This window comes from Adiantum capillus-veneris, chromosome 4 (genome assembly GCF_014529385.1).
Source record: "Adiantum capillus-veneris isolate H3 chromosome 4, ASM1452938v2, whole genome shotgun sequence".
Lineage (NCBI taxonomy): Eukaryota > Viridiplantae > Streptophyta > Polypodiopsida > Polypodiales > Pteridaceae > Adiantum > Adiantum capillus-veneris.
In genome coordinates, this window is record NC_140934.1 from 98,149,969 (window position 1) to 98,161,168 (window position 11,200).

At 45.9% G+C, this 11,200-nt stretch overlaps 1 protein-coding gene and 1 pseudogene across 1 annotated transcript; both read right to left on the minus strand.

Annotated features, from left to right (window-relative positions):
- Positions 1 to 274: 274 nt before the first annotated feature.
- On the minus strand, positions 275 to 1,062 carry LOC147459669 (uncharacterized; annotated as a pseudogene).
- A 516-nt stretch (positions 1,063 to 1,578) lies between these two features.
- Positions 1,579 to 10,627, minus strand: LOC147459670 (uncharacterized). The gene is made up of 3 exons (XM_086511624.1): positions 9,862 to 10,627; positions 3,341 to 3,425; positions 1,579 to 1,747 (listed from the first exon to the last, which is right to left on the minus strand). Exons 1-3 carry the CDS (start codon positions 10,625 to 10,627, stop codon positions 1,579 to 1,581), a joined length of 1,020 nt encoding a protein of 339 aa, XP_086367750.1.
- Positions 10,628 to 11,200: the final 573 nt, after the last annotated feature.

Genomic DNA, 11,200 nt, shown 5'->3' on the forward strand with positions numbered 1-11,200 from the left:
TTGAATTTGTGAATTTGTGTGGTCCGATCATGGCTCGTGGGAAGGCGACCCAAGTCGCAACCTAATTTTTTTAAAATAATTGCCATGCTAAAAAAGACGAGAACAAACTGCAGTCTACTGAGAATAGTGGCGCCATCTGGTGGACGGGCAGAGCTGAGAGGAGAGCACCACCTGTTGGGGTCGAATGCCGAGTGCATGGGCATGCAAACAACGAGCAGCACCAAGGGAAAAAAGGTCGCCATCTGGAGTAGCATGGGAGTGAAGAGGGCGCCACCTGAGAGTGCATGCAAGGAATGAGAGTAGACAAAGAGAGGGTGACAAGCTGAGGAAAGGATTGCCAGGTGTGGGCTCCATGGTAAGAAAAGGAAGGTGCCCTTTGCATGAGAGGGGAAGCAAGAGCTGGCCGAGCAGGAAAAGCGGGTGGCGGGTGTTGCATGTAGCCAGAGGGGCGCTGCCAGTTAAGGGTTTTGGGGCCGAGGACAGAGGGCCGGAGAGCCATCATAGGGGTCGATTGCCAAAAAGCGTGGCGCTACACAATAGGTAGAAGGGCCACAGGGTGGCGGGCTCCATACAAGAAAAGGGGCTTGGGTGAGCAGGGCAGGACGAAGCCACCAAGGGCCATGGCTTGGAAGAGAAGGTGCCGGGCTGCCTTGGAGTGGCCTTGAAGAGCGCTATAGAGCAGAGGAGGCCACCATGGGCTCGTAAAACAGCAAAGGGGACCAAGGTTGAAGTAAGGAGGACCATGGACAGAGGCGCCAAGGGATTCCATAGAGGAGATGCCATCAGAAGGACGGGTTTTTTTGGCCAGCGGCCGGGTAGCCGCCAAGTGATTGAAAGAGAAAGGGTTTATGCATGGCTCCATTTTATTGGTGGCCGAGTGATTGCAAGAGGGTGGCTGATTTGTGGCCACGGGTTGATAGGAAGTCGTCCATCTAAATTGATTAGAAGCAGAGGTGCTCTAAAGCATGCACAAATGTATTACCTATGCCGCCATCATGCCCGAAGTTGTTGTGATGGAGTTATTACTTCTGGTTTTATTGGAGTGTTTGTCTTTGATCTATTCTTCCATCTCGTCTTGTGCCGGTTAATCCTTGGCAACATGTGGCTTTGGATTGTATGAGTGCGTGCAGAGAGAGAGGGGCGTGGCAGCATGTGGCTCTGGATCGTATGAGTGCGTGCACAGAGAGAAGGGGAGAGATAGTGCAGACAGTCTATGTGAGAGAGAACTGATGCAAGAGCGTGATGGTGTTTTGCTAGGTCAATTATGTGTGGGTGTTCAGGAGTGATTGTGTGTGATCGGGAATGCTAGTAGGCAAGCCTGTGCATTGGAAGTTTGCAAAAAGTGTGTGTGTGTGTGTTTGTGTGTGTGTGTGTGTGTGTGTGTGTGTGTGTGTGTGTGTGAATCTGTGTGGATAGGGGTGTACATTGGGCTATAGAGAGGCAGACGGATTGTGTGCTGGGTGTGTTCCCCCTTTCCAACATATGCCCATCAAAAGTTCTTGCCTACCTAGACCCACGTCAGGCATGTAAGGGTATAGTGGTATTGAAGCCTATACTTTGTGTATGCTAGGAGAGCGGCTAAGGTAGGCATGCTGGCATGCGAAGTGATTTCTTAAAAGTAGGCAATGTGCCGCTTAATGGTGAGTCTCTTTGAGCACCTGCTCCAGCTCTCCAACCCTCTGCTATGCTGTGGTCAACTCTCGTGTGAGCTTTGCTATGCACTGCAGAGCTCCAAAGAGGGATCAACCTACATCGAACACAACAACATACAATTAGTGAATTAACTTTCAAAAATGTATTTTATAATTATTAAAACCATAGGTGATTGAGTTTACCTATGAAGCTATGCTAGCAGTAGTGGGCATTACCGGCGTCAAGCATCTGATCAGTGGAGGTGGCTCCATCGATCACTTTCTCTCCACCGCTGGTGTAGAGAAAGTGGCTTGATTGCAAAAAACCAAAAAGACAATAGTAGTAAGCATAATGAATGGCAATCATAAATAAAGCAAAGCAAAATGGGGGAAGGGCATTTATACCATGTCACACATAGAGACAATAGTATGGTCCTCTCCATGTGGGCTAGTAAATATTTAACAATGCCTAGAAAAGTAAAACATTAAAAAAAAGCATTACCTACCACTCTACCAACTAAAGATGCTTAAATGTACTTGAGAAGTGGTTGGTAGAGATGCTTAAATGTACTTGAGAAGTGCCTCCTGGCTATACAAACTGCTTGATGAGCTGGGTGAGTGTGTCACCCATGGATCGGACCTCCTATCCAAGCTGTGTGCCAAGCCCATGAACTAAGGCCCAAGGAACCATTGGCTCAACTCGATGACTCTACCCAACGGTGGTGAGACCTTGAACTAAGCTCCAAGGAACCATCAACTCTACCCGATGTCAACGAGCCGGACGGCTTGTGAACTCTGTCGTCCCCAAGAGCCTATATTGTTGGCCCAGCCTACCAAAACCATGACCCCTTTGTGGTCATCACTCATAGTAGTCCATGTCAAGCTTGAGAACAAACTCTCCGCAAAGCTGGGAGGCAAAGTAGGTAGGCACCTCTAAACGGTGGGGCACGGTACCATAGTACATCACGTACTGCAGAAGGGTGTGCTCTCTCATGCCAGGGTGGAGATAGTCCTCTATGCAAGAGGGTGCTTGTGGCACTAAGGCGCCTCATGGTCTAGGATGAAACTGTTGCAGTCGGCTTTTGGACAATGGAAAGCCGTAGCTCCTTCAACATAAAGTCAGAATTAGGGCCCGACTGTCCCCTCAAACCAGTAGGAGTAATGCACCCTCTCTCTCTCTCTCTCTCTCTCTCTCTCTCTCTCTCTCTCTCTCTCTCTCTCTCTCTCTCTCTCTCTCTCTCTCTCTCTCTCTCTCTCTCTCTCTCTCTCTCTCTCCGCTTGCTTATACTGCTGGCAACCAGCCAACCGTCGGCGACCATATATCTGGGCCGAGACTTTGGGAGCGGCCACTTGAGTGGTGGACACTCATTTAGAGAGAGAGAGAGAGAGAGAGAGAGAGAGAGAGAGAGAGAGAGAGAGAGAGAGAGAGAGAGAGAGAGAGAGAGAGAGAGAGAGAGAGAGAGAGAGAGAGAGAGAGAGAGAGAGAGAGGAGAGAGAGAGAGAGAGAGAGAGAGAGAGAGAGAGAGAGGTGTTTTTACCTCTCGCTTGCTACTATACTTCTCTTAGCACGAGCACAACGAGCCAGCCAGCCAGCTAGCCAAAGAGCATCTTGGAGGGGCATGTGCTGATGTGGATCATACTTTTTGTGGCCGGCAAGTGGCTGGCTGGCTGGCCGTTGTAGCCCACGCCCCACCTCCCTCGGCAACTACCCTTCCTTCCCAATTCCCCAATCAGCGCCCTGCTTTGCTCTTCCTCTCATTGGCTGACCTGTAGCCAAAGTGGTTGTGCTCAATCCTGCCAGCCAGCCATGGAAGATACCTCAGCATAAATTTTTGGCTGCATGTCCTCAATTGCGCTCAAGAGGAGCTCTGCTTACCTTCAAGAATAGCGGGTTATTAGTGCCATAATTGTCGTTCATACACTTCTGCAGAGGGAGTTTGAGCTACAGAAAGTTCGTTGTGCAGGCATGAAGATGGGAAAAGGGGGAGCCTCAAGATTCGGGAAGCCCAAGAGGGCAAACTGTTGAGATACTATCAAGAAATCGGGAGTTGGTGGGTTGCAGGCTGTCCATTTCAACTGGGGTCATTAAAACTCGAAGTAGCTTAAAATTGAGTGCGCCGCCGCGAGCGGTGAGTGGCCCAAGAAAGGTAGGGACCTGCACAGAAATCGAAGAAAAAATGTAGCAAGGGAAGGATTCGGGAGGGGCCACAACAGCTTGGTCAGTTTTGGCGACAACCTGGAGCACAGACTTCTATAGAGCAGACATTGGACGCCCGGAGGAGCTACTACCATAGCAGATCTCCTCGCCTCACACCAGAGGGACTCTGATCGAGACTCTGATCGACCGAGCCGGGGAGATCCAAATGCCCACAACTTCGGAGGACTCATTAGGGCCAAAAACGACTCAAAAAGGGCTGTTTGTTAATCTAAGGATTAAGGAATAGTCCAATAGTTATTTGACACGTATAGAAAAGTATGGCACTCTTGTCTCCTCTATTTTGGGTTTTGGTGGTCCTATTTTGACGGAGAACCGTTAAATGTCTTGATCATAAGGCTGAAACTGCTATACTTGGGTGCTTTTGGCGAGAGAGCTCATTAAATTTGCGGCAGAAAGTAATGAAGTCTCATCTTTTATTCTATTTTATATTTCACAAAAGAGTTGTCAAAAGATACGAAATCTATGTCAGAAGGCTCTCAAAACAAGGGCATTAATGACAAATCACCTACTTTTTTCAAGCGTATACCTTTTTCGCTCTCTCTATTTTGTGAGAGGTTTGTCTTTCCGTCTCTATATTTTCTTTCTTCTTCTCTAATCTCTGAGTTTCCATGGCGTCTTTTGCACGTCGCCCTTCACATAACATAACTTCTTGTGACTTTCATAACGTTAGAGAGGACGGTCTTTGGAAGTCCATATCTTTTCGTGTGAATGACTGGGTAACAATGCTTCCTTCATGCAAAGGTGTACACAGAGTGAAGAGAACTAAACGTGATAAAGTAACACTACAAGAGGCTCTTCATATAAGCGACGCTCACACAGCGACGCTCAAAATTTTTTTTCCCGGCGACGCTCATAGCGACGCCGGCTGGGGTAAAAAAATAACCGAGCGCGCCCAAAAACTCAGATCTCAGATCTGAGTTTTTCGGCGCCCTCAAGCAAGGAGCGGGTAACGCTCTCCCTCACTCTCTCTCTCTCTCTCTCTCTCTCTCTCTCTCTCTCTCTCTTTCTTCTCCACACACACACACACACACACACACACATACACACACACACACGAGGAGAGGAAGGAGAGCCAGGTATGCTCCTTCCCTCTCCTCATTCTCATGTTCCCTTCCCCTCTTTCTCTCTCCCTCTCTCTCTCTCTCACACACACACACACACACACACACATAGTGTTTTTGAGAGAGAGAGAGAGAGAGAGAGAGAGAGTACAAACAAAAACAAAAACGCACACACACATACATAAACAAAGAATGCACACACACATTGAGAGAGAAAAAGAGAGAGAGAGAGCATGCATAAACAAAAAACGCACGCATTGAGAGAGGAAAAGAGAGAGAGAACATGCATAAACAAAAAACGCACACATTGAGCGAGGAAAAGAGAGAGAAAACATGCATACGATCCAAAAAAACGCACACACATTGAGAGAGAAAGAGAGAGAAACTAATTTAACGTCGTAGGAAACTAATTAAAATTAAAAGACCTAGAGATCTAGCCGACGAGGAGTTGAACTGAAGACCTATTATTCAAGAGGGAAATGGCATAATCAATCTATCATACTTGGCATGGGTGATAGAAAGGTTATACCATTTATCTCTTTTTATTGGCACACACATCCACACACACGCACACACACAAGAAGAAGAGAGTTATAACGTCGTAGGAAACTATCTTAAAAGACGTTAAAGATTAGGTTATATGTAGACTTACATTAAATTAGATTTAGGTTTATTTTTAACTAGATTTACGTTTATTTAAGCTAGATTTAGATTTACGTTATATTAGATTAGATTTAGGTCTCCATAGACTACGATGCCTGCATGAAGCGGGTGAAGAAAGCCCTCAATAGAATATAGGGTATTGCTGCCTTCACTCATGGTGGGCTCCGTCGATCCAAAAGTACTGGTGAAATGTCTTCAGAAGATAGGGAAGAAGGTGGATCTTCAGGGCGGCAAGAGTCACTACATCCCCGACACAATGACCATCTAGACAACCTCTAGTCATTAGCTAGACTTACGTTAAATTAGATTTAGCTTTATTTTTAGTTAGATTTACGTTTATTTAGATTTACGCTTATTTACGTTAGATCGAGTCCACGCAAGAATTACTTACGGTTTAGGGTTTAGAGTTAGACGAACAGTGAAAAGATCTACTGTGAAAAGATGTTAAGATGAAGTGAAGTGCTACAGCTAGAGAAGAGGCAAAGGGATTTTGTCCACTACATGCAGTATCATGTAGACGTGGGTGTGTAGATTTCTTGTACCCACAAATATAGGTATTGACCAATAAAGACGAGATTATAACCCGGTGGTTCTGATCTCCGTGCACCTCTAGACCGAGGTGTGCGGGGATTGGACATGACTAGAGAATGTGAGGTAAAGAGAGAGAGAGAGAGAGAGAGAGAGAGAGAGAGAGAGAGAGAGAGAGAGGAGAGAGAGAGAGAGAGAGAGATAAGACGAAGAATGCCAATAGAATATTAAATTTGTTGTCCAGGTTATAAGTTTTTTATCCTCATTATGAGTAGCGACGAGGATGTGGGACCGTCCAACCGAAACACCTATCTCTCAACGAGGGTCTTATGTCCTTGTAATCAATGCAAGCATGCTGTGCGACGGACAAGACGTGTTTCTTTGCAGCACGTTCGCGAATTTGGCGAGTTCGATCCATCTATTATAGATCGAGTTGTTGCCAATTATAACTCGTCGGACTCTGACGCTGGCCAACAAGCAGCAATCTTGCAACCCAATAGACGTGTTCGCAGGCGCTTTGGTCAAGCAGCATATGTGAGGCCACAAGATGTAGCCTCTGACAGCTCGGGGGATGATCATGCAGAGCACATTCCCAACGAGGCAATGTTTGAGCCCGAGATTGATGAAATGATCGAGACGATCATGGATTCAGAAAGGCTTATCTATGATGATATGAAAAGTGAAGCCGATACGTCATTGTATAATGGAGCACGTATGTTTAGATTGAAAGCACTCCTGGTTCTTCTCAACATGCAGGCAAAGTTTGGATGGAGTGACACTAGCGTCACAGCGCTTTTTAGGTGATCTATTACAATTAGTTTACTTTAATAGAACTCTAAATGTATAATGATCTGATAGATTTTTACACGACTGTATCATATTTTTATGTTGTGTAGATTGCTGAAAGAGCACATACTACCAGCTGACAATGTGATGCCAGATTCCCGAGATGAAGCAAGAAAGATTTTGCGAAACTTGGGGATGGATTACAATTCTATCCACGCTTGTCCTAATGACTGCATTCTTTTCAGAGGGGAATACACAGACATGGAGAAGTGTCCGAAATGTGATTCCGAAAGATATCGAGTAGATCTCCACGGGACAAAAATTCCACAAAAGGTTTTGCGACATTTTCCTTTGCTTCCTCGCATCAAGCATTTCTTCGAATGTAAGTCCATGGCCGCCCTAGCATCATGGCATGAGGAGAATAAATCTTCGGATGGTGTGCTACGAATTCCTGCAGATTGCGCAGCCTGGAAACATATAGATGGAACATGGTCGGATTTTGCCAGGGGAAGCTCGAAATTTGCGCTTAGGCCTGGCTATGGATGGCGTAAATCCATTTGGTCAAAGATCAACATCTTACAGTGTATGGCCCGTTGTCATCGTCAACTACAACATTCCCCCGTGGTTGACTACGAAGAAGGGGCACCTATGGCTAAGCTTGATTGTGCCAGGGCGATATAAAGTGGGGAATATGGATGTGTATCTTCGTCCACTATTGGAAGAGCTACAACAATTGTGGATTGCATAGAGGTGGTGGATATGAGCCGACACACAGGACGACGGAATGCTTTGATCAGAGGCATTCTAATGTGGACCATGCATGACTATCCCGGGCTAACAGAATGCTCAGGTGATCTATTGACACTCCTCACTCAGACACTGTAAATCTTGTTTTTTCCCATAGTTGATCTATTATCATGTGTATACATGCAGGGCTTCAAACAAGCGGATACAGAGCATGTGTCACATGTGGACCTAGACTGAATGCACGTAGGGCACCCTCACTGAAGAAGCAAATCTACGAAGGTCATCAAGCGTATCTTCAGAGAATCATGTGTTACGCGACGGCTTTTTGGGAAGAGAGCCACCAAGGATGTCTGCACAAGCATGGTTAGAGCAGAAGGAGATGTGCGATGACGGATTGCCTCCAGGGATGAAGAGACTATCTCTATGGTACGAGTTACCATACTGGCCCCGACTCATGATCAATCACTTGCTCGATCCAATGCACATATTCAAGAATGTGGGTAATCTACTATGGGACCATTTGACCGGCAAGAAAGATACTTTGGGAGCCAGAGTTGACCTTAGAAATGTGGATCGTATGGAGCAATATTGGCCGCAAACAGCGTCTGATGGATCGATAAAACTCCCTAAAGCACCATGGATTTTCACAGGAGCCCAAGAACGCAAAGTAAAAGAGGCCATTCGATCTTTGCGGACCCCCACTGGCGTAATGCACTCGCTCCGAACGTGTTTTACTAAAGAAGGAAAGCTTACCGGTTTGAAGTCACACGATTGGCATAAAATGTGTCAGGTACGTTCATAGTGGACTTTAATATCATTGCATAAAATGTGGACTTTAATATCATTGCTGCACATACTTTACAGTTTATTTTACCGGTTGCCATTGAGGGATGTTTGTCTCTCGACATCCGTAACACAATCTACAAACTTGCAAAGCTGGTGCAATGGATCTCACAAAAGGAGATCAACGTAGACTCCATACCATTCGCCAAACTAAATGCTGCGGAGCTTGTGTGCATGTTTGAGAAACATTTTCCTACTACAATGCTAACCATTCAGGTGCATCTTCTTGTTCACATAGTTGATGAGGTGGAAATAGCTGGCACAGTTCATTCCAGATGGATGTTCTTCTTAGAGCGTTTCATGAAAACGCTTAAGGGATATGTGCGTCAAAAGGCACGTCCGGAGGGTAGCATGGCAGAAGGTTGGTTGGTATCAGAGTCCCTAGTGTACATTGGAGAGTGGCTAGACGGATTTGATAAATCTCGGGACACGCTATGGCGAACCATAGATGATGAGCGCATATCTGGGATTGTCATGTGCAATCTCGGTGTTGAGAAGAAGATGACGGAAGATCTAGAGGCTAAAATCAACCGATTTTGCATGCTTCACAATCCAGTGATGCAAAAGTGGATTTCACAATATGAGGATGCAAAGCAAGAGCGACAAAGGGCACGAATCGAGTGGAGACGGGGAAGACGACCACCGATGCACTATCCAGCGGTTCTGGAGAGCCTACCAACCTTCATGAGCTTAAGATGGTTGCACAACCAATTGAAAAGCGCACAACAATGCGGTGACGAAGTGACTGAAGAAGAGTGGGAGTACTCTCGGGGTTGCGCGACCAAGGTAAGTTTGCAATGTACGACTAGCAAGTGACTTTATTATAAACGTTTGAACGGCCACTCATAATCTTTGTTCGTTGTAGTATAAGTCATACACAGCAGCATGGTGTAAAGGTCGACATTTTAGGGTGGAATGAATCGACAAAAAGCGTTTTACTCAAGATTGTGGAATCATGGCAAAATTTGAACAGTCTAGTCGACGACGTTCCTCTGATGCAGATCCTGTGGTGGCGGAACTCACTTACTTCGGCACGCTGCAAGAGATTTTGAGGATCGATTACAGAGGATTTTTTGTCGACTTGTTCGACGTGCAATGGTTCAAGATAATCATGGAGGGTCGCAACGCTACTGTGCGTAGAGGAGAGTCTGGTTTTCTTGAGGTGGATTCTACTAAGAAATGGACTGACCTAAGAGACACTGTCGTACTACCCGAGCATTGTGAACAAGTAAGTATGTAAATAGTTAACATCCCCCTTTTACAAGTTATGTGCTTGAAAGCTCTCATGTGCTCTCTCCCTCTCTACTTGGCTGCATGATCATAGAGACAACACCGTCTCTCGCGTGATCCACATGCAATGGGTAACCTGTACCACTCCTGGCACCTCTCGCAATCACTAGCGAACCCAAATGCATCACAAAATCTCGCTCTCGTAGCGAAATCTGACATCCACTATCCTGTAACTGTCTAACTGAAATCAAATCCCGTCTCAAATCTGGCACATAATGCACATGACGCAGCGTAAATCTCATACCACTGGGCAAGGACAAACATACGTCTCCTGCACCCTCAATGTCATACAAAAAACCATCAGCCATGTGCACACAACCAAGTCTCCCACTAGAAAACGTGCTAAACCACTCACGATGCGACGTGACATGGAAAGTAGCATCTGAATCTAGTAACCAATGTGAAGACAATGTGCAATCCGATATGCAATCCGTAGACATAAGATTGTCTGAAGACAAGCTAGATGTAAATGTGACATCGCCGTCACAATCATACTCAGTAACCACCGTACTGATCTCACTAGCATCTGTCATGCCCAAATCTGCATCACGCATCTGTCGCCTCCGTTGTCTCAAACGCCTGAAACATCGACGCCTAATGTGTCCTCTATGTCCACAATGCCAACATGTCAAGTCTCTATGCCGTCGAGACTTGCGTGTGGGATCAATCTCTTCCATGGACATAGAAGTGGGACTAGACTCCCCTGTAGACATGGATGTCGCGTACATAGCATGTAAACTTTGCCATAAAGCATGAGTTGTAGTCTCCCTCGAGACCTGCCAGTAAACAGACTCAACCAGATGCAAACAAATCGTAGACATGGCTAACTCATCAAGATCCTGCCAATCATCATCACGCATAGAATTGGGCTTCGCCGATAAACCACGCAAGGATTTATCCTGCCCCAAATCCGCCAATGCAACAAGCATATGTTCCTTCCAAGCAACAAAATATACACCATCAAACTGTGTCAGACCATAACGCTAGAAGTCAAATGAAAAATCAGCCATAATGCTCGCAAAAGAGCAACCAACAATGAGATGCAAATGTCAACCAAATCAGCCCTAAACTGGCTCGAATGGCATCAACAAAAGTCTGCAAATATGGCTACAAATCAGCCCCAAAACAACCCCAAAATTCAGCTCTTAAACAACTGCATAAACAAGTCACAAACGTGTCCCAGATCAGCCTACAACTGAGCCATACATGGACACCTGCAAAGAGGAAACAATGGCTGAAAATTTAGCACCCAAATAAGCCCTCAAACCTGCCTGTAAACTTGTAAACCTGTAGCTGAAACCTGCTGAAAAACCTCAAGCCATTAGTGCTCGAATCCGGCTACCTAGGTCGTAGCCACACAAGCATACATCACAATACTCACTCCTGTGAGTGTGCCAAGATAACTGTACGCCTGTCAAACCCGTGAGCTAATC